This window comes from Pelmatolapia mariae, linkage group LG3_W (genome assembly GCF_036321145.2).
Source record: "Pelmatolapia mariae isolate MD_Pm_ZW linkage group LG3_W, Pm_UMD_F_2, whole genome shotgun sequence".
NCBI classification, from domain to species: domain Eukaryota; kingdom Metazoa; phylum Chordata; class Actinopteri; order Cichliformes; family Cichlidae; genus Pelmatolapia; species Pelmatolapia mariae.
The window spans coordinates 33,884,574-33,911,077 of NC_086229.1; the positions used below are offsets into that span (position 1 = coordinate 33,884,574).

Here is a 26,504-nt window from a genome sequence, read left to right on the forward strand (position 1 = left end):
AACCATGGCATGGTGGAGCTAGCATGGATACATGGCTACAGATGCGTCTATAGCCTCAACGTTAATGTCATTCTGCATGTGGTCCAAGAGGCGCACACGGTATGGTTTCATTTATATTGTTTGTATAATGCTGCATACGTGTTCTACACTGGTAATGAGAGGACATTTTAGTGATATCCATTATTTTGCATTTTTTCTGTTCTGCTTGCACAAGACTGTTTATGCACACTGATATGAGAGACTGACAAGCTCAAAACATTTATGTTGTAAACTTTGTGTTTCTTCAGTTTTCACTGTGTCTGAAGACAATAAGAGTGAGAGAGAGAGAGAGAAATAAATTTCCTAAGACATCAGTATGATGCGTGGCCATTCTTTGTTGGACCCCTGTAGTTACAGTGGGGTCGGAAATAGAGGGGTGTCAGGCCAATTCCCAGTTATTTTCCTCAATGCTATTCTGAAAACAAAAAAGGATGTCTTTCCATCTTCTACTCAAAGAGAAGCTCAAACTTTTACAAGCCGTCAAGCCATTTGCTCAAATCTTAAAATGGGCGTACATTTCTGTCAGTGCTTCAGTTCAAAGTTGATCGATTTCAAGTGTTCGCAATTTCCTGTGATCTCTTCTCCCGCCATTACTTCCTAATTGTCCGAGCCCATGCCCTCCACATTATGGAATCCTTGACTACCTTACGGAGGGCTGTTCACCTTTGCTAGCCACCAGTTATTTTCCTCTCCTTTAGGTGGCAATGTCATTTGGCGTTTTCTCTTTTTGCACTTGTCTTTGTCCTGTTTTCCTCCTCTCACCCCAAACGGTCGCAACAGATGGCCCCGCCCCCCTTGAGCCTGGTTCTGCCGGAGGTTTCTTCCTGTTATAAAGAATTTTTTCCTTCACACTGTTGCCAAAGAGCTTGCTCAAAGGTGGTCAAACAATTGTTGGGTTTTTCCTCTAGGTTACATCATAAGGTTTAAAAACTGAGGTTTAAAATGAACAATGGTAATAAAAACCAAGAGAGGCTGACAGTGATCACTGACTGTTTTTAGGGGATTGTTGAGTTTAAATAGAACAAGACACAAAGCATTAAAACTAGAGATGGACCGATCCGATATTAGGTATCGGTATCGGTCCGATACTGACGTAAATTACTGGATCGGATATCGGAGAGAAATAAAAAATGTAATCCGATCCATTAAATATCAAAAAGCGCCTCAAAACTTGCAACACGGCGTAACTCGGCTCATCACCGTAGCAGTCGGAGCAGTGTGCTCACGTGTTAGAGCGGCTGTGTGTATTTGTAGCCTCGCTACCAAATCAGCATTTCATCTCCAAGGAAGTTATCCCAGAGAGAAGTAAAGCAAGTGTGTAAGTTCATCTCTGAATGTTTGTAAAGCATGCCCACGTTAAGCTTAACAACCGATATATGGAGCGACTGCCTCTTCTCTCTCTCTCCCTCCCATTCCCGCTGCTACTTCAATCGTGAAACTGTTTAATGATCAGCTGATCGGCTTTTCTGTCACGAGTCCGTCTCTCTTCTTTGTTTTTGGCCCACTTAGCACCAGAAAGAGGAAACCAGCGGCTGAACAACAGCAGCACGTTTAACCTTGATAAACTTTTTTTAGAATTTATTTAATATTACTTTCTACACCAGGATCCTTTTCTACGTAGCTGACGGCTGGTAACTGTGCAGGGGCGGATCTAGCAAAGTTTAGCCAGGGGGGCCAACAGGGCTTTAACAGGGAAAAGGGGGGAACAAAGACATACTTTTCTTTCTTATTCTCATTTAAAATGTCTAGCTTTTAATAAATAATTGAATCTGAATCTTACACCCCAAGTTTTAATCTGATGTAAAATGTATAGAAGTCCATTACTGTATATAGTAACTGTTAAGTCAAATATACCCTAGTAAGCTATAGTACTTTTTCCTTTGGGAAAGTACCATCTGTGCAGTCTGCAATTCTGTAGAAGAAAGATGTTGAATCTATTTAATTATTCTTGAAAAATAATTATTTCTGTGCAATTTTGTTCACACTGCATCAAATTAAAGTTGATTACGTCGATTAAGCATCATGAAGTGGAGGGTGGGGGGTGGTTCCCTAATTTTTTTTTTTTTGCTGGGAGTTTGTTAGTTAGGTTGCTTAATATTTCTGCTAAGTACTCTTTAAAATACCAGAATAGGAAGGATGGAGTAGGTTTAAGTTTATTAGATTGATCAGTATTGCTGAACTATGAAATATTTTGGGTGCAGTGTATTTTTTACATACAGGTATAACAGAATAGCTTTAGTGTTGTTGTTTATTTAAACTTGAGTATGAACTTATACAAAATGCAGCACGATATTAAAAAAAACAGTTTTATAAAGTTTTTAGACAATGGTCAATTAGAGGACTCCAAAGAATTCAAGATTTGTATACAACAGATTCTCAAGATATGATGTCCTTTGATATGCTTAGACATAAATATAATACAGATAGAAAGCAGTTTTTCAAATATCTCCAAATTAGAAGTTACATTCGAGCAAAACAAAATAATACCTGCACCAAACCACCACAATCAGAACTGGAAGACATAATTAGCAAAAGCAGTTCAAAAAAAGGGGCAATATCAGAAATATATAAATTAATTAGGTCCAAAGTATCTAAAAAATTCATTAGGAAGGTTGAACGCCTGGAAAAATGATTTAAAAAAGGACATATCCATGGAACAATGGGAATTGGTTTGCACGAAAGCTCATAAACAAACAATTAATTCTAGACTAAGGTTGTTGCAATACAAATGGTTAATGTGAATATATATTACCCCGGAAAAATTAAATAAGTACAACCCTAATATTCCAGACACCTGTAATAAATGTAATGAAGATAAAGGTAATTTTTGGCATTGTATTTGGGATTGCAGTAACACAAACTATGACACAAATATTATCCAAACAGGTTGTTTTGGATCCTGGCTTCCTTATTTTGGGATTGTACCCAGAAAACATGAGGTACACAAAAAAAAGTGTTTATTGATATGGGGTTATTGCAAGTGAAAAGGTTAATTGCACTAAAATGGAAAGACACAAGGGAACCAGGTATCACACAGTGGATAAAACAAATGATGGCGGCTTTGCCATTGGAGGGGATAACATGTATACTGAAAAGGAAATTGGATGTTTTTGAGAAGGTATGGAGACCATTTGTGAACTTTGTAGAGGGATTTGTATTATCTGAGGAGGACGAGGACTGAGGACAATGACATTTGATTTGGGATAATGAAGATTTAGGCCTTTAATGGAGTGATACATCTGATGATTTTCTTTTTGTTTTCTTTTTGTTGTCTGGAGGAGTGTATGTTCATATAGTATTTAGAGTGTTGGACTGTTTGCAAGTCACTAAAATGTAAAAAAAAAAAAAATAAAGATATTGGAAAAAAAACTGTGTTATGGATTAAAAACACACTATATCGGATTCATATCGGTATCAGCAGATATCCAAATTTATTGTATCGGTATCGGAAATAAAAAAGTGGCATTGTGCCATCTCTAATTAAAACATGCTAAAAACACAATGGCATTAATAAACGTTGAGTCATTCGGAACCGGAAGCAGGGTTCGTACGTCATTACTTAAAGACTGGATACAGGGTTGTGTTTGAGTCAGTGCAAGTGTTGGGAACAGTCGGGGGTCATTATCGTTATCATCGTTAGGGTAGGGTTAGAGTTAGGGTTGAGAATAGCAGAAAAATCAACAATTCACCTCTTCCAATGAATGGCTAATGAATATTATGTGACAACAGTCCACATCATTGTCTACTGTTTACTATCATAGCCAAGTGGCTAACAAAGGTAAACAGACCCAATCCCTACTAGTGAACGTTATCTTGTTTCAGGATACATGTCGTACAGAATTCCTGCCATTAACCAATGACTCATCTGCTTACCGGGATCTGTTGGTTATTTCTCGTCTTCTTTTCTCTTTCTTTTTTTTTTTTAAACTGAGGACCTGATGGTCCCCTAACCCTAACCCTTCACACACTTCAGGAAAAATAATGATAACATAATGGGCTTGGACTGACAACATTATGGATGAAATGTGCACTATTTAGAAGCAGCCCGCCCCCTCCCCTTTCTACAGGTTGTGTGTGAGACTTCAGCACAGCAGCAGCAGACGCACCGAGGGCCCTTGAGCTCACTTTACACGTATGTGTGTGTGATAGAATTTAGAAGACAAATCGGTGCAAATTCTGAGTATATATCATGACAGCTTCAACTTTTGTGTTTGTTTTAGGGCTGTCAAAATTAACGTGTTAATGCTGTCAACAACGATTGACGCAATTAAAATTTTTAACACAATCAAACCACCTGGAGCACAGAATGGACAAACTGCTCAACGCATTTTGAGCAGATTTTGAGTCATTCTGTGTTCCAAATGAATGAGCTTTTATGGTATTTGTGTCAACTCCTGAAAATATATGGCACTTCATCCTTAACACTGAAACGAAATTTTATTGCAAAATTACAGCTAGATTGGACAGTGGACTTGTACTTATTAAGCTCCACAACTGTCAGATACACATAAGCAGTGTTGGTCAAGTTAGTAATGGTAATTAGCTACTAAGTACTGATTACTTGCTCAAGAAGTAATCTAATTACTTTACTGATTACTTGAAGAAGGTGTCAGTTTCCTACAGAGTTAAAAGCCAGGGAATAAAAATAGGTTTTCAATCTGGACTTAAAGACCTGCACTAATGACCCTTGTCTAATTTGGAGGGGAAGGTTATTCCAGAGCATCGGAGCCGCAATTGAAAAAGCTCGGTCTCCTCTGCATTTCAGCCGGGGATGCAGAGGACTGACAGCAACAGCTGCTCAGCTGAACGGAGTGAGCGAGGAGGAACATATGGCTGCAGCAAATCAGATAAGTAGACAGGAGCCAGACCATTTAAAGATTTAAAAACCAATAAAAGGACTTTAAAACGAACCCTAAATTAAATGGGAAGCCAAAGCAAGGAAGCCAGAATCGGAGTGATGTGATCGAATTTCCTACTACCGGTTAAAAATCGTGCCGCCGCATTTTGCACTAACTGCACGCGTGACAAGGTGCCCAACCCGACCCCTATTAAAAGGGAATTACAATATTCCAGACGTGAGGTGATAAAAGCATGAATGAGAGTTTCCAAATTGGGTTTGGAAAGGAAAGGCTTAACCTTCGACAGGCGTCTGAGGTGATAAAAAGCTGGTTTTACCACCGCATTTACATGACCTTCAAAAGTAAGCGCGGAATCAAGTTTAACACCAAGATTAGTGATTGAACTTTTCAGATGAGAGGTCAAATCACCAAAATCAACATCTGGGGTATCAGTAGAACGATGCAGCCATATGAAATTGCTTCCGTTTTGCGACCATTAAAATTCAAAAAAATTACTTGCCATCCATAATTTAATATCACTAAGACAGTCAAGCAGTGATTGACATGGGTAGGTATCCAAATGACTAAAAGGTAAATAAAGCTGACAGTCATCGGCATACAAATGAAATGACACTCCGTGTTTACGAAAAATCGCACCAAGGGGGAGTAAGTACGGTGAGAAAAATAATGGCCCAAGGATAGATCCCTGGGGCACACCCCAAAGCAGAGGGGCCACAGAGGAAGCGGCCAGTCCCACCTTGACACAAAAACTCCTTCCTTAAAGATATGATTTTATCCATGACAATGCCAAATTAGAAATTCCCACACAGTGGTGTAAGCAGGAGATCAGCAGGTCGTGGTCCACTGTGTCAAATGCAGCTGTCATGTCCAATAACACAAGCATAGCATATTTACCACAATCAGTAGCAACAAGAATGTCATTCATAACTTTAACAAGAGCTGTCTCCGTACTGTGAAAGGGCTTAAAACCAAATTGGAAGATTTCAGACAGTTGCGAGTCCTTCAAATAATCCAACAGCTGGGTATGTCTCCAAAATCTTGCTTAAAAAGGGAAGCTTGGAGATAGGTCTAAAATTTGACATAGTAGAACTATAAAGGCCAGGTTTCTTAAGTAAGGGGTGTATGACTGCATGTTTAAACCCACTAGGAACTTGACCGGTTAACAGACTAGTATGGGGCGATCGTGGCTATGGGGCGATCGTGGCTCAAGAGTTGGGAGTTCGCCTTGTAATCGGAAGGTTGCTGGTTCGAGCCCCGGCTTGGACAGTCTCGGTCGTTGTGTCCTTGGGCAAGACACTACTGGTGGTGGTCAGAGGGCCTGGTGGCGTCTGTCACGGGTCAGTGTGCAGGCGGATGGAGAGGAGGATCCAAATGCGAGACTCAGAGGCAGACGTGAACTCAGAATACACAGCTTTATTGCTGGAGAAGCCGAAACTAAACTAAACTGAGGATACAGAAATAAACTAAGCAAGCAGACAGGCAGGCAGACGGAACACACAGATAACGTGAGGGTGAACAGACGTTAACGACGCGACAGAGAACAAAGGAAAACACAGGGCTCATATACACATGGCAGTAATCAAGGGATGAGAGACAGGAGGGGAACACACCTGGGAGAAATCAGAGCTGACGGGACAGGGAAAACGTAAACTGAACACACTCACATGAGACGGGGACCTTCAGAATAAAACAGGAAGCACACGACAGACAGAGACACAGACGCAGACTCATAAGCAAGCACAGTAACATCACGGACAGACAGAGAAGACCAAACACAGGCCACCTAAACTAAACATGAGGGCAAGCTAACAAAAACCCAAACCAGAATACTCATCATGATCGGCAAAGGAACAGAACACAATTACAATCAAAGCACCAAAGGATAAAGAACAATCCATAATGCGGAAAATAAATTAAAACATAAGAAACTCAAAATGCTGGGTCGAACCGACCCAGGACCGTGACAGCGCCAGTGTCCAGCAGCCTCGCCTCTGTCAGTGTGCTCCAGGGTGGCTGTGGCTACAACGTAGCTTGCCATCACCAGTGTGTGAATGTATGGATGAATGACTGGATATGTAAAGCGCTTTGGGGTCCTTAGGGACTAGAAAAGCGCTATATAAATACAGACCATTTACCATTGATAATTTTCAAGATATAAGGTCCAATGATCGGAAATACTTTTTGGAGAAAGCGGGGAGTAACAACATCATTCTGGGAGCCACAGGGCTTAGCATGTAGCACCAACTCCTCTACATCACGCAGTGAAATCGGTGCAAAAGCAGAGAATAGGCTTGAGCAAGGAGCAGGCATGGCCGGATCAACAATAGGTGGGATTAGAGGCCTCAGGCTAGCAATCTTGTCCACAAAAAAGGTAATAAACTTATTGCACATAGCCTCAGAGGATGGCAAAAGGTCGTAACCCTCCAAGTTAAGTACAGAATTTATCGTATTGTATAAAACATGAGGGTTATGAGAGTTGGCTGAAATAAGTTGAGAAAAGTAGAAGTGTTTATCGGCCTTCACTGCCCTCTGATAAGTTTTCCAACTAATCTTTAGGGCTTCCAGGGAGACATGCAATCTATGTTTTTTCCACTGTCTTTCACATTTCCTACATTGTCTTCTAATAGCTCGGGTACGATCTGTTAACCAAGGACTAGTCTTAGATTTACATTTTCTTAGTCTCAAAGGGGCAACAACATCAAGCACAGATTTACAAGCAAAGTCAAAATATAAAAGTAGGTCATCTGCAGTTGGCAACTCAGGGGCATAAGACATTAATTTGTCAAACAGTATAGAAAACCGTTCGGCAGAATCAGAGCAAAAGGCAAGATAACATCGAACAGGTGCAGCCTGATTTGCAAGAGCGTTAGAAGGAGCAATATCAAATAAGATAGGCATATGATCAGAGAATACTGCATCTTCAACACAAACATTTCTAAACAGATAAACCATGAGATAAAACTAAGTCCAGTGTGTGACCATGTTCTTGAGTGGCACCACTAACAGATTGGACAAAATTAAAAGAGTTCACTAAAGCAAGGAAGTCCTTGGCCAGGGGCTTCCCCGGACAGCAAACGTGTACGTTAAAATCACCAAGCAGGAGGATCTGGTCATACCGTGATGCACAATCAGCAAGAAACTCTGAGAACTCTGATAAGAACACCTTGTTATATTTCGGTGGGCGATAAACAATCGCACATAACAACGAAGGCGAGTGGCCCAGTTTACATAAACAGAGTTCAAAACTGGTGTAGCGAGACGAAGGGAAAAGCTGCTTCAAGTCCAAGTGTGCCTTAAAAACAGCAGCAAGCCCTCCTCCGCGACCCAAAGCTTTAGGAACATTAAAAAAGGTACAGTCAGCGGGTACTAGTTCAATGAAAGCGCTTAACTCACCGGGAGAAATCCAGGTTTCAGTCAGGAAGAGAAAATCCAGAACATGAGAAAGAAAAAAATCCTTCAATATGAAGGTCTTGTTTGCCACTGACCTGGTATTTATTAGACCCAGCCTGAGAGAAACTGGGTCCAAAACTTCCGAGGCATTAGCAACCAGATCCACAGGTCGAAGATTTTTCTTGTCAACTCCGCGCCAGCGCATATGTCGTAGAGGAGAGAGTTTTGCAGGACCATTTTCGAAAGACCCAACAACAGAAACCAGTCAGGAGTCCACCGGATCCAAGGCACGCAATGGCACCAAGAGTCGTGGACAAAAACGGCGGATGCAGCAGAGCTCATGGGGAAAATTAGAAATCCAGGATTTCAGCTTCACAAGACGACCTCCACGGTTACCCCGTCTCCTGTGTCGCTTCCGCAGATCCGGTGACAGCGGTAGGGAACGCCAGTACGGTGGTATTGGTTCCAGATAGGGAGGAAAAAAGCCTTGGTTGTCATATTCAGGCCGGTCAGACATCCGGATGGATAAACCTATCTCCAATAATGTCTGGCGATCATAGGAAAAAGTACAACACAAATGTAACGCAAAGTTAACTAAAAACAATAAAACAAAACAAATAAAGGAGAGCGATAGACGGCGTGCCGAACACACAGGCGCCATCTTGAATGGTCTAAGTTTAAGAATTCAAAAGATTCAAATACAAAAAAACTTGTTGTATTAGTTTTAATCTTTTGACTTTATGCACACTGCATCAAGCAAAAATTAAAGTATATGCAGCTGTCTTTGACTACTACACTCACTCGTTCAAATGGATGCATTAATTAATGTGCTTAAATGTATTTTCACCTGTTTAGCAGGAGTGGGGCCAGTGGAGGTTTGCCCAGTGTTGCAGTCATGTCAGTGGGAGGATCCAGGGGTTTCTCTGTGAATGTCACATTCCTCTGGCAGCATGCTCCGTGCTTGCTCAAATTGAAATTTACTTTTTCGCTGTAGAAAGAAGTTTTCTTGAGTGTACAGTGGACTCCAATGTTTTGTCACTTTTTATAGAATCAAACTCAAAGTAATGTGAGTACTTACAATCTCTAAATGCTGCATGGTCGTACTCTCTCCCACTTGATATATTATCCGTTGTTGATCTGCACATGTCTGTTACCATGGATGTCACACTTGTACGTCATTGTCATGAGACACTCTCACAAACAAACAGGGTTTAGTAACGCAATATCGTAGCGTGCTTATGGGAAAGTAACAGTAATCTAATTGCTTTTTTGTAATAGCGATCCCTTACATTACTCGTTACTTGAAAAAAGTAATCGGATTACTTGTAACACGTTACTGCCTATCTCTGCACCTAAGTATGTCATTGTTTTAATCCAGAGTTACTCATATAAGGTTATGCATTTGTGCCTAAGAGATGCTCCAGCTCCTCATATAAGTGAGGTAATACAGGTGGATGTCAGTAATGTGGGTGCTGGAGCTGCTCTTCTACCTAGCAACACCCTTTGTGTTTTCATTAACTAACATGCACAAAATAAAACTTGGTATTTACTGTTTTAAAATTGATTTCAAAAAAGTATTTGACTGAATTTGGCGCAAAGGACTTCATTACAGAATTCTTTAGTGTAGTAAAATTTATAAGAGAACATTGTTGAGCTGTTAGAATTGGAGACAATCCAACTGAATGCTTCACCCAGATGTATGAAGATGAAGTTTGTCACGATTGAAATGAGCTGTTTAGGGTCCTTGGCCACATGTTCCAGCGCTTTAACCATGAGTGAGCTCATATCATAAATAAATGTATCATAATAAATATCTAATAATATCATAACAGCAGCAGATATTCAGTATATCAGTACAGACTTCAGTCTTTCATGGGTTCAGTGCTGTTAACTGTTTTTGAACAAACTTTATTTTCTGCATTTGTTAACAAGTATTAACAAACTGTATTAACATTTATAGATTAACACATCTGTATGTGTGTAAAGCATGCCCCACCACAGCCCCTTAGTGAGACAGAACAAACAAAAAACCTTTTCCCGTAAAGGCAAATCAAACAAGGCAAACAGAATCACATGGGGTAACACTGCTGGGTCCAGAGGGTCAGAGATAATGACTCATTCTCAGCAATGTTACAGTTTAAAAACCAGACCAGATATCCATCCACCCTCAGCAGTGTGACTGTCACTGCAGTTATTTCAGTGGCTGAAGTTTGATCTGTGTTGTTTACCAAAGTGCAACAAAAGCTGTTTAACATGATTCATTTTGAATTCTTACAGAAACATTGTGATTTTTGTCTTTAAAGTGTGTACAGCAGTCTGTGACATCACTGATGAATCCACCAGTTCTTTTTGAGCCTGTTATCACTACACAAACATTTGTTTAGTCTTTCCTGAGAAATAAGGTCAAAAACATGGCACAGTCAGACATCCCACGCTGGGTAAAAGGAGTTACACCTACTGTAGCTCCCAGTGATTTTAGAAAATATCAGTAGTTACAGACTACAGCGGTGTATCCCAGCACTGATGTTAAGTCAAACATGGGAACATTCAGAACAGAAATAACTTTTTGTAACAGCCGCATTAAACTTGGAGCTGATTTAGAAACATCACCTGGGAGCACTGTATGTTACTGTAATGTTTTACACTGAACGACAAACTTTACTGTTGTCTATAGTTTAGTGTTCAGTGCTGAAAGCAGGATTGGGATTTTGTAAATGTGTAAGTGATTGACTTTGTGGAGCTCAGAGTACATGAGTGCGTTTCAAACACGTGGTTGTTACAGTGTATGTGGGTGGGGACGATCAGCCAATATTTAGCAGAAGCTGACACTGAGGATTGTCACAACCAGTCATGGACCGTCTCTGGATCCTGAGCTGCACTCTGTGTGTCCTCCTGAGCTGGATACATGTGGATCAAGCGGTGGCTGAACCGTGAGTTTGTCTTCAGCGTGTTTTTGTCTGTGTGAGTTGTTCACTGCAGTAACTGCTGTATGTGCGATGCTGTATGCAGCCAGTACCTGGTGGCCATTCCTGCAGTTATTGAAGCTGGAGCTGAGGCCAAATTCTGTGCAACTCTCCGACAGCCCAGTGGGACTCTGGTCATGACTGTCACTTTGAAGTCCCGAGAGAAGAACACGACCTTATTCACACATACGTCAAATGAGCCCTTTCAAACCTGTGTTCAGTTTAAGGTTGGCAACCAGCACTTCCACGCACAAAATGCATTTGTTAGTTGTTATCGTAAGCATTATTGGCTTTAACGACTATCCACAATATCCCACTGTCTCAGGCTCCTTTGGTACAAAAGGAGGTGCAACATTTTAAGGTGGAGGTACGAGGAGACACATTTTACTCCAAACAAGTCAGAAAAGTGATGATCCGAATGTCTGATCCCTTCACATTCATCCAAACAGATAAACCCATCTACCTCCCTGGACAAAAAGGTAACAATGTGTTGTTTTGTTATATATGACATGTAGTTCATTCAAATTTCATCATCATGAGCCAACTGCTCCACCATCTCCAATTTGTGTAACAAGTTTTATGGTCCAAAATTTGGACACACATACAGTGATTGATGTGAAAGTTGTGCTTCATTTAGCAAACGCTTTTCAAGATATTTAATACGGTCCATCGACCGAGATGTTTGTTCGCACTTTGAAATCTGAGTCCATCTTTGAATATAACTATTTTAAAAATTCACAGTAATGCAAAATAAAACATGCAGAATACTCAGAGTGCACAACTCCCCCCAAAGGACAAAGGCCATATTATATTACTCAGACATGATTGATTTTTTTGTACCATCTGTCCCTGATAACAGTCAAATTCATTTTATGTTAAAGTTTAATGGTTTTATCTTATAATAGTTTTATTGTTCACAATTAAATTATGTTCAAACATGGAATTCAAAGCATCAAAAATCATGAGGGAAGGAAACACATTATTAAATGTCTTGTTAATTAAAATATAAATTAGTGATATCAATTAAATTTAAATAAATGTTATATATATATGTGTGTGTGTGTGTGTGTGTGTGTGTGTGTGTGTGTGTGTGTGTGTGTACAATACACATTAATTAAATATCAGTGATTTCATTTAAAAAATTTAACAAATTATTTGAATCTGAAAAAGTTTCTGTTCATCTGGATGTTTTCAGTGGGGAAACTATGAACCAGTGACTTTGTTTTGTCCCAGCCAGGGTATGATACCAGAGCTCTGCTTTGCACTTCTTCCATGTAGTGAACGGCACATTGTTCCTTCAGTGGGCTGGTTTCAGTCATTATGCAAATGTACTGTTTATAAGATTGGGGAAACCTGCAGTGAGCTGAGACTGAAGAAGTCACCTGGATCAGTGACACAACATTTATCCACTGAAAACGTCCAGATGAACAGAATCAACTTTTGGAGATTTACTTACCTGGATGATTGAGTGTGCACCAACACATATTTAGGTTTTTATTTCTGATTTCCAGTTTCCAAAACATATTTAATGACCTTGTTATATATTCAATTCATTATTTCTCATTTTGATTATTTACAAGGATATTTAGTTATTTCACTGTCCAATTATTGGTTATTAATTTAATTAATTATTTTGTGATTCCTCTTCTTCAGTGTTCATTAATCAGTTTTATCTGTGACCCATTAAACTCAGGGATAATGACAATTTAGACAAAGTCCAAAGTATTGCTTTGGCCTGGTGTCTGTTTATTTAGTGTGCCCTGCTTAATGCACACAGCCTGTAGTGCAACCTTCAAGCATTTGGTCGGTCTGTCCACATAACCACCAATTCATATCAGTCCATTATCTGAGATCTGCATTGACTTGCTGTGTAGGGTAAAAATCCGATGTTGTGTTTGTTGATAAGCTGCAGTGACAGATCACGATGCGCTGCAGCACAGCAACCATGAAATATTTAATTAAAAATTGAAAAACATACATAATAATAAAATTGTTTAGATATTTAATTAATTATTTTAATTTTAATTAGTTATGTAATTATGTGTTTATTTAGTTAATTTTAGCAATCATGGCCCAACCCTAATGCACCTTTGTTTTAAAGTATAAGGAGAGAAACAGAGAGATAATCTCTTTAAAATTTTTCTCACAGTGAATTTCAGAGTCGTTGCCATGGATAATAACATGCGACCGGCCAATCAGCTGGTGAGTTTTTGAACAGTGTTACTAATGATGCTGTTTAGAATTGACATGCAGTGATTTACACAACAACGTCTTAACTCCACCTGTCTTTGGTTCTTTCTTTCAGTATGATGTCATTGAACTTCAGGTAAGAGAATATCTCCAGAAAAGGTTTTTACTTCTTCTGTAAATGTATCAACACAATGCTGAACACATGGAGTTGGACTTGATTGTTTCCTGCTTATATACACACTGCTTCTGCAGTATTACTCCAAGTCACTGACAGTTTAAAACCTGAACAAATTGGGTTGCATATATACAAAGGTGGGTCAAGTATCCAAAAATGTTGTTGAAAAAGAAAAGAATCTAGTTGGTACAGTATTTACACACTGTGTATTTGACAAAATGGACACATAGTCAGAATGCTGTTTATTGACTTCAGCTCAGCATTTAATACAGTCATTCCCCAGGAGCTGGTGAAGAAGTTGGACTCACTAGAAATAAACAAGAAATAAACACCTCCCTCTGCAATTGGATCTTGGACTTCCTGATAGGCCCAGTCTGTGTTCATAGGAAATAAAACCTCCAAAGTCATCAGACTGAGCACAGGATTGCCGCAGGGCTGTGTGCTTAGCCCACTGCTGTTCACCCTGCTAACACATGACTGTACTGAGCAATACCAGCTCAAACCACATCATCAAGTTTGCAGATGACACAACAGTGATGGGTCTCATCACCACTGTATACTGTGTATACTACTGTATTTACAATAAAGCTCTTGAATCTGGAATGTTGAATTAGCTGTCACTGTCATTTGATTTAACAGGATGCTCACAGTAACAGGATTGGACAGTGGCTAAATGAAACATCCAATAGCAGAATACTGCAGCTTTCTTACTCCTTGGACACTGAGGCCTGTGAGGGACCGTACCAGATCATTGTGTCAATGGGTGAAAGGAAAATATCTCACAACTTCAAAGTGGAGAAGTATGGTAAGTCAGTCTTATTTATTTTTTAATTCTTTGTTGTTATGGAGTGAAAATGCTGACATTCAAATTTTCCCCCAGTTTTACCCAAATTTGATGTGACAGTAAATATATCTGAAGAAGTGAGTATTGGGCAGGAAGACATTGAAGCTGAAGTGTGTGCAAAGTAAGAAAAAGTTCTTCCAGGACAAATTATGTGTTGTTGAAAATCTGGAGTTTGGAGAGCAAATGACTCATAATGTTTATGTATTTTTCTTTAAACAGGTACACGTATGGACAGCCTGTACCAGGACGTGTTACAGTTAATGTGTGCAGACCTATTAATAAGTATAGCGGTTTAGCTATAGAGAAGCACGATAAGGATTCTTTGGCCCTATATCAAATGGGTGGCTCCTGCCACACAGAGACAAAGCAGGTACAGTTATGGCTTTATTTCTCTCTAACCTTTTTTCCCTGATACTTTGGGTACATTCAGGCCACTGCATTAGCTAAACTGGCGCCGTATGTTCTCTTCACTTTTTTTCCCTACATTTCATCATCTCGTACTTGTCTCATCCACGGATTTGAATTTTTAGTGATATCTCATCTTTCTTGGATGCATGTGTCAGCTCCAAAGGAGTGAAGTGGTTATTGTTGTGCCTAAAAGGCTGCATAGGTTGTGTTGGTGTTTCTAATATCTGCTAGATGATTAGCATTACTGGTAGGGCTAAGGCAAGTGGTGTGTCTCATTATGTCTGTCACACAAAAGAATTCAACTTCTGTGAGAAATCTAAGAACTTCAAAATACTCTGATCAGACTGCGACACCTAAACAAGCTGAATGAATATACACATATCCAATGTTCCCTCTAATTTTTCATGTGTCTAACTGAACACACAAACTCCCTGAGCGATCCCTTGGATCAGTGTGGTCAAGCCAGCATTGAATCCATCCAAGTTACATGGCCTATTAAGATAATCAAGTTACAGCATTTACATTCATGTTAGACTAATTTTAATTAACTGCTTTAGCCCACTTACAATGAAGATTTAGAAAAAAAATGTAGTCATTGACCTGTGTAGTATGTTAACAATATTGGAAGTAAAAATAACTTGAAATCCAATTTTGAAAACATAACTTTCTTTTTTTTCTTTTTTTTCTTTTTCTTTTTTTTTTTTTATAAAGCTCTGACTTGTATTATGAGTCTTTGTTCTGGGAGAGAGTCCTGCAACTGTCTGTCTGCAAAATATAGTATATAATGACCAATGCTGGGCAATTAATTATATAGTTACTTCTTCAAAAAAGTTACTGAGTGTTGCAAACACTCAGTAACTTGCAGCCAAGGCATTTTTAAATAAACATCTCAAACTATTTACAGAACAATCAGCTGTTCTGCATCAAATCTGCTAAAACTTCCCTCCGTTTCTTAACAACTTGCCATATCATTTTTTGATTGGTCGACATGGTACATTTTTCCACCAATAGGAAAGGGTCGGAGGGGTTTGGTTTTGTCTTTGCTCACAAGCGGAGAGTGCTTTCGATCGTTTTCCTTATAAAACGCCATTTTTACATTTTTTTCCCGCAGTAAATATAAACAACGATAGTATTCAGGAAGAAAACCAAACATTGCAGATATTTTTATCATAACTCTGGTTTTACATGGCCTATCAACACAATTTAAAAACTGGTATAAAGTCCACACTTTTTCCGTCAGTTGTTCCGTCTGTCCTGCTCACATCTCCAATGGTTGTACACGTTGTCATTAATGTGGCTTCACTCCACATCAGCCACGCCGCTTTGCTAGCTAAAACACCGGCACATAAGGACGCTGTCATAGCCTGTCAATGACGTTGATTAGCTGCGTATATATGAATGTAAATCGCATCATTGGCTGGACTATAGGATAAGGTGGCATCGTTCTAAACCCATACAGGAACAGCCAGTCACTTACTGACTAACACTGCAAAACAGAATTGTTAAAGTTTTAATTTGAATTTCAATTCAGGTTAGATGTTTTCTTTGTGCGCAACACAGATTTTCTGTGCGCAGAGACCGTGCGCACTGCTGGCAACTTAGAGGGAACATTGCACATATCCAAAGATTCAGCTTCTGTTAAAAGTTTTAACAATTTTGACTGATTTACTAAGTTTCTGGTACATACAGCTATATATACAGTATTTTAGTAGTTGGCAAGCCACATTATGGCATCATAATGCGGTACAGTTAAAAAATATTGAGCCACTCCTCATTTGTTTATATGTTGCATGTGCATGGAACATAGCTACAGTGGTTTAATGAAACATGCGAACACAAATGGAAATGCAGCCTGAACTCTCTCAGGCTGCATTTCATGAGTTGTTGTTGTTGGTGTTTGTTTTAGATTCAAAGGAGAAAATGGGAATAAGGGATGTGTTTTAGCTACAGGTTAACAATGTGCCCAGTGTTGGGAAGGTTACTTTTAAAATGTATTCCACTACAGATTACACAATACATGCCTCAAAATGTATTTTGTAACGTATTCCGTTACGTTACTCAATGAGAGTAACGTAACGGAATACTTTGGATTACTTAATATATTATCCTGCTTTTTACAACTACACGAATGTACTATTGCTGTGTGATTACTGAAGGCTACTCGTCATACCAATACAAACTAGATTTTTAAATCTTAATATAAAATGAGTAACAGTAGGTGGACATTAGGTAAGGCTGCACTTTTTGCAGCGATCTCGTATACAAAAACTATTCTGTGCGTATATAAAACAGGTCAGCGGCTCCGAACAGTAGTAAAGTGACCTCTGGATAATACGTCGGGCTAGTGTCGGGCTGGTAGCTGAAAACTAGCTTTATTTTGCTGTCTGGGTCAACTTTGCTAGCGAGAGACAGAGAGAGGTGTTGAAAGGCTGCTCCAACGGAGCTCATTGTTTCAGAGGAAAACACGAACACGGTGTTCAGTCGAGTCTTAATAGCTTACTTACAACTGGGCTCGTCAGGCACTCTTCTTGGCTGCAGTGGTTATTATTATATTTACATGTTTCCGTCTCTCATTTCTGCTCGCTGACAACTCGTACTTTTCCACAGACACAGGTACGGTAGTCCTTTCTCCCTGCGGCACGGACTACACTGCCCATGAGGCTACATTCTTTAGGGCGATGCCTGTAACACTCTGCCTGTTAACTTCATATTAAATTATCTTTTGAATAATAATTATTTTAAAAAATTTCTTCACGTCATTATGTGGGCCACAAATAGGGGTGACATGCGTTGTGAGATTGAGACCCAGCCATTAGACCCTCGTAATGCGTGTTTGTTTGGGTTTCCACCGGCGTGGAAGTAGGGTGGTTATGGCCTTTGAGAGGAAACTGTTTTTGAGTCTGTGGGTTTTTGTGCTGACGCACCTGTAGAACTTCCCTGAGGGAAACAGGCTGAACATGTTGAAACCAGGGTGGGAACTGTCCTTGGTGATGTTTGCTGCTCTGCTGAAGCAGTGGGAGGAATAAATGTCCATCAGGGAGGGGAGAGGGCTGTGCTGCCTTGACTACACTCTAAAGTCTCGCTCTGTCCAGGAGATGTCAGCAGAGATGAGGACACCAAGGAACCAGAAGATGTGGTCAGACTGGCCGAGGTTGGGGAGGGGTATATCTCTATATGCATGCTTGATGTTTGAGTAAACATGATCTAGAGCAGGGGTCGGCAACCTGTGGCTCCGGGGCCGCATGCAGCTCTCTAGTCCTTATAGTGCGGCTCCGCCTGGTTTGGGAAAATAAATTAGAAGTATTTAGTTGGAGTGTATTTTATTTATGTTAGTTCTTTTTTAACTTGTACTTCTATATTGGAAGACTATTGTGATATTGAAATATATATAAAAAAATTATATTCTATTATTTTATAAATAATTTTTTTTTATGAATAAAGTTACGTTGAAACCAAGCACACATTGTTTTTCTTGTGACATTACCAATAAGTTTGATGTGTCACATGGCCCTCTTCCTATTGAAAAAAAAAAAGTTGTATCCAAGATGGCCGACTTCTAAATGGCCACCATGGTCACCACCCATCTTGAGGAGTTTGCCCCCTCACATATACTAATGTGCCACAAACAGGACTTTAATATCACCAACCGTTCCCATGTTATTATGGTGTATCCATATAAACGGCCCACCCTGTAAAGCATTCTCTCCTATGGTCCTGTTGTTGCACCAGCTTTCATGCACGTAGAATTCATCAAATTCAAAATGAGCTCAAGTTTTTCATGACTCTATAAAATATCATAGTTTGAACATTTGATATATTTTATAGATTCGATTGTGAATGAGATTTGATTCTAATTTTGGTTTATTCTAGTAAGATTGTATCGCACACAGCAGTCATTTTCTTTCTTTATTGTTCTTTACAGGCAGACAAGACTGGCTGTGCAACATTTTCCTTCAACATGTCAATTTTTACTAAAAAGTACCAAAGGATGCTTCATGATGTTCTGAATATCAGGGCCAAAGTGGAAGAAGAGGGAACAGGCAAGTTGTGTTATTCCTTTAAAATCAATGTGTATTTAACCAAAAAGGCATTCACAGGATTGTAACATGAAAGTTTTTACATTCAGGTATTTCACTCCCTCAAGAGAAGAGAGTCACGATTTCTTATGTCCTTGGAAAAGTGTCTTTCATTAACATGCCCAAGGTTTGGGAACGGGGATCTAATGTGGAAGGAAAAGTAAGCCTAACATGTTGTTTTCAGCTCAGTTTATGGTACAAAGCACATTTATGTTATTTGTATTTTCCATTGATAGAGCATTGTGTGTTTCAACAGGTCAGAGCAGTGTACCACAATAATACACCAGTTTGTGACGCACCGGTCTACCTGTTCACGGGAGAAATGTGGCGAGCACGCTCACTGCAAAATCTGACAACTGACAGCAACGGTGTGGCCTCATTTTCTTTCAGCACTGATAACTTTGACCAGGATATCCAACTCCATGTGAGCTGACACACTGAAACAATGTGTAATTTAATGCAGCCATCACAGCAGCCTGAAGCCACAACTGGTTTCTGATAGGCTGCAAATGTCCAAATACCTCCCACAGTAATAAGCTGCAATCCTGAAACAGTTCATGACTCATCTTCCTCCACCTTTGCCTTGCTTATAAAGACTGCCTCATTGACCAATGTTATTTTTAGATAAAGTTTTTAAATTGTTGTTTCCTATCCCCAACTAGGCAAGCCTGACACCAACAGCGGGCAACCAACAACACAAAACTGCATACTATGACAGAGGATTTCACACCTTATCCATGTCCCAGCCGTCTTCTCCTTATATTAAAACAATCAGCTCTCTAGAGGTACAGAAGAAGGATAAACCAGTGGCCTGTGACGCAGAAGAAGACATATCAGTAAACTACACTATAGTGGGAGAGTCTCCAGGGTCTGTGGATGTCATTTATCTGGTGAGTTATCGCTCAGCTTGTCACTTTATGGCATAACTACAAAGTTCACCATGGCCAGACCTTTTGTGTGTTTGCTAAAAAGTACTGTTGTGATGCCCATCAGGACTGAAGAAGAAACTTTCAGTCCATCATGAGAATCCAGGAGCCTGGATCTATTTCAGCATGAATACCTGATCCAGCCCAAACTATATGCTTTAGCAAAAAGGTAAAAAGCCTAAACGTAAAACTAGGGAGGGCGTCTGTCTCCTGAATCCAAACTGGAAGCTGGTTTCACCGACTTCATGTCTGGTTCCTCTGTTCCACAGGTGTTTTCTCTCTGTTCTGTGTATTGTATATTTGGATATAGATATTTAAATTTGTGATTGACATGACATTGACCAATCGGCTGAAAGGAAGAAAAATTGGGTCAAAATTCATACTTGGACCTTGAAACTTGAGTGCAGAGTTTCACATGTATTTTTTGGTTATAAATACGTGTGAAATTTACAAATATACAAATCTTTTTTACAGACATACAAATTCTTTTTACACATACAAAACTGATTTACAAGTCCAAAATAATGACCAAAATTTGAGCCCATACATGTGCGCCTTGATTGAACATCCGTCCAAAGCACAATACTCACCTCTTCCAGTAGGCGGCAATAATACAACATGGAAGAACAGATTTATAGTACATCGTTCTCTCATTGGTAGAATTCCAAATGTTCAATTACCAGATAGTAGTCACACCCAAGTTAGTCAAGATAACAAACAAGATTGGCATGTTCAATAAATAATGCAGCAAGAAGCGATGATATGTAGCATTTGATAATAACATTTTTCCAGGACTCAACATAAATTTTTTCAGATTTTTAGCATATAATCACAGGAAATTAAAAATGAAAAAAGTAGAAAAAAATAATAACGTTGGTGTAAGTTGTGGGCACCCGCAGGATCTTTTAAAAACATATGAGACAAACTGCATGTTAAGAAAAGACCTTTTGGTTATTTTGCATTGTAATTTAACTGTATTATTAGGGGATGGGTGGAGTAAGCTAACTTAACATTGTTAAGTTAGTTTCCCAAAATACCAAAATACTTTTCAAAACCCTTCGAACAGCTATAAAAATTGGGCTTGTAACTTGTCTTTAAACAGTTTAATTACTAAGAGCTGTTATTTCACTCCTTTTCATTGGCTGCTTTTATCCTTTAGACATTAGGGTGCTTTTAAGGTCTGAAGACAATTTTCTACGAGCAACTTTTAAAATTCATAAGATATCAGAATTTCAGCCACAAAACTGCACCAATTTACAGTCAAAAGTTTGGACACCTACTTATTTTATGGTTTTTCCATATTTTCGTGACTACTTTTTATTTTTATTTTTTGCTAAGGCATATAGTTAGGGCTGGACCAGGTGACCCTGAATCCTCCCTTAGTTATGCTGCAATAGACGAAGGCTGCCGGGGATTCCCATGATGCATTGAGTTTTTCCTTTCCAGTCACCTTTCTCACTCACTATGTGTTAATAGACTCTCTGCATCGAATGATACCTGTTATTAATCTACCTTACAATATAAAGCACCTTGAGGTGACAGTTTTTTTAAATTTTGCGCTGTATAAATGAATTGAATTGAATTATTTCAATCGATTCTCACTGAAGGCATCAAAACTATGAATGAATATATATTTAATCATTTGGTGAACAATGCCGAGCACTTGTTGGCCTTTTTTGTGGTCCATCTCATCCCAAACCATCTCCTTTGAGTTTAAGTCAGGTGACTGGCATAGGTGAAACCAAAGATCTCAAATTTGGACTCATCAGACCAAAGCACAGATTTCCACTGGTCTAATGTCCATTCTTTGTGTTTCTTGGCCCAAACAAATCTCTTCTGCTTGTTGCTTTTCCTTAGTCGTGGTTTCTTAGCAGCTATTTGACCATAAAGGCCTGATTAGCACAGTCTCCTTTGAACCTGTAGAGATGTGTCTGCTACTGGAACTCTGTGTGGCATTTATCTGGACTCTAATCTGAGCTGCTGTTAACTTGTGATTTCTGAGGCTGGTGACTTGTATGAATTTATCCTCAGCAGAGGTGACTCTTGGCCTTCCTTTCCTCCATGGTCCTCATGTGATCCAGTTTCATCGCAGTGCTTGATGGTTTTTGTGACTGCGCCTGGGGACACATTCAAATATGAATTCTAACAGTTGTCAAACAGGGCTGTCAACTGTGTACCAACCTGACTTCTGCACAACACAACTGATGGTCCCAACACCATTAGGAAGGCAGGAGGTTCCACCAATTGACACTGATAAGGTTCACCTGTGAGGTGAAACCATGTCAGGTGACTACATCATGAAGCTCACTGAGAGAAGGCCGGGGGTTTGCAGTGCTGTCAACAAAGCAAAGGGCTGCTACTCTGAGGACTCTAAAACATAAAACATATTTAGAGTTATTTATAGATTTTTCTTTGCTTCAGTGTGCGTCTACATTGTAGAAAGTATTAAAATAAAAATTAAAAAAACACTGAATGAGGAGGTGTGTCAAAACTTTTCACTGGTAGTGATGTCCACAGATATCAGTGCTAGTTCATTCTTGTTTTTAAATGATTTCTGTCTTCCAGGTGTTGTCCAGAGGAGCTGTCACCATGCAAGGACAAAAACAGTTTCAAGTGCAAGACAGATCAGGTAAAATTTCCATATTTCCACATATGCCACAGCCAAGCATTGACGTTGGTCTGTTTTGTTGATCTGTGGATGTATGTTTGGACCTGTGTTTCAGTGAATGAGGGCCAGGTGTCCTTTAAAGTCAGAGTGTCTCCTGAGATGGCTCCAGAGTTCCAGGTTGTGGCTTATGCCGTCCTGCCAAGTGAGGATGTAATTGCCCACAGTGCTGACTTCTCTACTGACAAATGCTTCAGCAACAAGGTGAATGTAATTCTAGCGGTGTGCTGTGTGCTTGGTGTCATTTGTCTGCAGTCATGCTCTGGGCTGTTTCTCAATTGTCAAGTACGCGAGTACTCGCGTTCTCGGTGAGTACGTACCCGCCGAGAACGCGAGCACGGAATCGCGATATGTACAATTGGAACACCTGCGTATGTGATGATGTCACAGGTCCGGAGTTTTTACTGCCGTCCTCTCTTAATTTAACTGTGAGTAACATGTTATGAAGCTTAACTTCAATCACAGCCAAACCGGTTTACTCAGGAACAAATAAAACACTGAAATAAACCAAACATTAACATGTAGAAGTGATCTAGGTGATTTGTATATCATTGTTAACCTCAGTAGTGAAACCTCTAATAATAAAAATAGTGTACATGTACATACGTGTACATACCTTAATAAAAACAAGCAGGTGAGATGTTAGAACGCTTTTATTTTATATTTTAGTGGACACTCAATACGATAGACAGCTGCTGGAGTTTCTTTAACCTGAGTAGTGAGAGGACCGGGGGGGTTGGAAACGATGTGCCCGTAGTCAGCTGTTGAGTTTTGGACGAAATGCATTCTGGGATATTTAGCTGTACCAAGTCACCACCGATGCATGCTCGATAAAACGGGCTGAGCGAGAACACATCCGGGACTTTTTCGCGCTCTCGGCTTGATGCGTACTTCGAATTGGAACAGTACTTGGTCTCCGACTGATGACGTATCACGAGTACATGAGAACGCAAGTACGCACAAGTACGCATATTGAGAAACGCCCCTGGTGTTCAAATCAAAGTCATCTCCAGTTGGCTAAGTCACCTGAGGATTTCTAGCATCGGTACATGGACTGGTTGTTCCACAGCTGTTTCTACTCTACCTGAGGACTCAAAGTGCTTCTTTATCCTCCTAAGACCCGAACTCTTCCACGACATGCATTTTTAATTTCTCTTTGATATTTGGTCACATTGGGGCCCAATGAATGTTAAAAACAAAGAATTTCCAGATTTTTTTTTTTTACCTTATTTTTGTTTTTAAGAAAAATGAGAGCCACATATGAGGATATTCATTTAAAAATTTGATAGAACAGTAGCAGCATTATGTCCTTGTAAGTGGATATCAGGCCCATGTAGAGCAAAATTGAGTATTTTGCTCTAAATAACGCAAAATGTGATGTCCACATATGTGGACGGCAGGTCCTAGGAGGTTAAACGACCTCATGACCCGCTCACTCCCATTTATCCAAGCACCTTTGTCAATGATGATGCAAGTCCTACCTATCTAACACTGACACAGTGTTCATACAGTGTCCAATGTAGTGTACAGCCATCTCATGGGACTCATGGTTTGTCACTCACCACAGTGAAGCAGCACATTTAGCCAGCAGTGAGTGGGGAGTTATCACAGTCACTAAACATCTACGGGTGTTTTGTGTGTGTCAGGTGTCAGTGGAGTTTTCACCGTCTTCAGCCGTCCCAGGTGAAGAGACCAACATGCAGGTGACGGCCCTGCCACGTTCTCTGTGTGGTGTGAGCGCCATCGACAAGAGCGTTCTCATCAAGGAGCCTGGGAAGACTCTGGATGCAGATAAGGTAACTGCTGATATTAACACCAGTGAGATGGACACATCCCTTATTTCCAGAGCCCGTAGTGTCGTGAGTTACCAGCAGCTCACGCCTTCGCTCTGGTACTTGTGTCCTGATAAGTATTCTTTGGGCAGTCGTACATTGAACTGTTTTAAACAGTCAAATGCTGAGTTTGTCTTGAAGCATACTGGTATAAAAAATACAAGGTTACATATGCATGTGTCTGTGATGGCAGTCTTTCTAGCGAGTAAGTAAGTACCATGCTTGTTGCTCATGTCGTTGCAGACAACAATATTTTAATCTTATAAAAATTAATTCCTTTTGGGCAAATTAATATTTCAGCATGGAGATAAATCCAGGATATTGACTTTTTTTTTTTTTTTTTTTTAGCAAATAATTCAACGATTTGTAAGTGTATCACCTGCCAGTCAGTGTCTTCTTTACTTGAGAAGAATTTAACTTTACATTAAAACTGCTCACATACATGAGTATTTGTTGATGTTAAACATACAGCAAAGCCTGGAAAAAGTGAGACTTAAAGGAGGTAAAGGAGCTACAGAGACAGCTTCAAATGGAAAACACTTACTGTAGCCATAAAAGTCACAAAGAACGATGTGGTGTTTATAGTGAAATTGTAGACCTTCTTTAAGGTTTGGTAAACAGATACTTCAACTATAACGCCTCACATCTGCGGACACTTACTGCTAACTTGGTCATTTTTATTTATTTATTTTTACGAATTCTTCTTAGATAATCTAGCAATTCATTTGAGCCTAATTTGTACTCGTATTTACACCAGTACTACACATAAGACTTAATGGATCAAATGTTACCAGGCAGGCAGGCAATAAATGTTTGGATGTTTTGTTGAACTGCACTTTTCTTTTCAGATATTTGACTTGCTCCCACTCAAGAAATCCTCAGGTATCCCATATGAGGTTGAAGATGCTGCAAAATGCCTTAATGTGAGACCAAAAAGATATGTTTTGCCGTACCCCAGTCAAGAGCAAAATGATGCTTATGCAGTTTTCCAGGTAAAATACTTGTATACCTGTGAGTCAGTCAAACATAATGTAAATGCAATAGTTTTTGTTGTTACAAAATAGTTTTTGTTGTTTGTGTGTTGCTGAAATATCTAGAAAGTTGGACTGAAGATGGCAACAAACTTGCTTTTTCGATTGCCTTCATGCGTCAAGTTCAAAGGAAAAGTCTACCATGAAGGCCCTCGTGTCGCCGGTGAATCATTCACTTGTTTGTGTTTTGTCTAGCTATACATTTTGCTTTGTATTTACCAAAAAGAAAACAGGTAATTATTTTTCTTTTTTTATTTAGCTATGCTTCCCCGGCTTAGAGGTAAATCTATTCAACTAAGTAGTCCTCGTCTGGGATCTGCTGGGCAGCTTCCTCCTGAACCTGCCCCAATAGAGACAGTTCGCTCTTTCTTCCCTGAGACTTGGATCTGGGATCTGGTGGAAGTTGGGTAAGTATCTCTTGTGAAGAGATCTGATGCATATTACAAAAAGTATATACGATCACATTTAGAAACCCATGTGAACTTTCTGCTGTGTCTTTACACACACAAAAAACATGAAAATAGAATAACTGTCAGTTTTTTCTTAAGCATGTTTTGATGCTTCAGGCTGATGTTTTGTCATATTTAAAGTTGTGCTTTGTTTTTCTGATAAATATAATTTCACTTTCTTCAGCAACACGGAGCTCTTTTACTTTGTCAATGCAACATATACAAGTAATTCACACTGCAGTTATAGAATATGTTTGTGTGTATCTGCTACTTCAGAGACGATGGAAAAAGGGGCGTGTCCCTGACTGTCCCAGACACCATCACCACCTGGGAGACGGAGGCTTTCTGTTTGTCCTCTCAGGGTTTTGGTTTGGCTCCTCGTAAAGAAATGAAAGTCTTCCAACCTTTCTTCCTTGAACTCACCATGCCCTACTCCATCATCCGGGGGGAGCACTTTGAACTGAAGGCGACTGTCTTTAACTACCTGACCAGCTGCATCATGGTAATGAATGTTTAAAGTGTTTAAATACATTTCTGTTCATAGCCAAGGAAAACCATACTGAAAACATTACTTTCTAAGCTAAATTTATGTCATAGTTATTAAAATATAATAGAAAATATTTTTTTCTTTGGCAATATAACCATGCAGGATGCAGG

At 39.6% G+C, this 26,504-nt stretch overlaps 1 protein-coding gene and 1 pseudogene across 1 annotated transcript in view; one reads left to right on the plus strand and one right to left on the minus strand.

Annotated features, from left to right (window-relative positions):
• LOC135932642 (uncharacterized) overlaps window positions 1-26,504 on the minus strand; it is a 310,350-nt pseudogene that overhangs the window by 122,552 nt on the left and 161,294 nt on the right.
• Window positions 11,139-26,504, plus strand: part of LOC134622203 (alpha-2-macroglobulin-like) — a 29,851-nt gene continuing 14,485 nt past the window's right edge. The window contains exons 1-19 of the mRNA XM_063467991.1: window positions 11,139-11,218; window positions 11,298-11,478; window positions 11,577-11,730; window positions 13,401-13,453; window positions 13,557-13,577; window positions 14,256-14,421; window positions 14,497-14,581; window positions 14,680-14,830; window positions 18,791-18,908; window positions 18,995-19,104; window positions 19,201-19,368; window positions 19,607-19,834; window positions 22,436-22,499; window positions 22,594-22,739; window positions 24,182-24,331; window positions 25,216-25,359; window positions 25,465-25,576; window positions 25,658-25,805; window positions 26,124-26,349. Coding sequence (XP_063324061.1) covers window positions 11,139-11,218; window positions 11,298-11,478; window positions 11,577-11,730; window positions 13,401-13,453; window positions 13,557-13,577; window positions 14,256-14,421; window positions 14,497-14,581; window positions 14,680-14,830; window positions 18,791-18,908; window positions 18,995-19,104; window positions 19,201-19,368; window positions 19,607-19,834; window positions 22,436-22,499; window positions 22,594-22,739; window positions 24,182-24,331; window positions 25,216-25,359; window positions 25,465-25,576; window positions 25,658-25,805; window positions 26,124-26,349 — 2,505 coding nt within the window. The remainder of the gene's footprint in view (window positions 11,219-11,297; window positions 11,479-11,576; window positions 11,731-13,400; window positions 13,454-13,556; window positions 13,578-14,255; window positions 14,422-14,496; window positions 14,582-14,679; window positions 14,831-18,790; window positions 18,909-18,994; window positions 19,105-19,200; window positions 19,369-19,606; window positions 19,835-22,435; window positions 22,500-22,593; window positions 22,740-24,181; window positions 24,332-25,215; window positions 25,360-25,464; window positions 25,577-25,657; window positions 25,806-26,123; window positions 26,350-26,504) is intronic.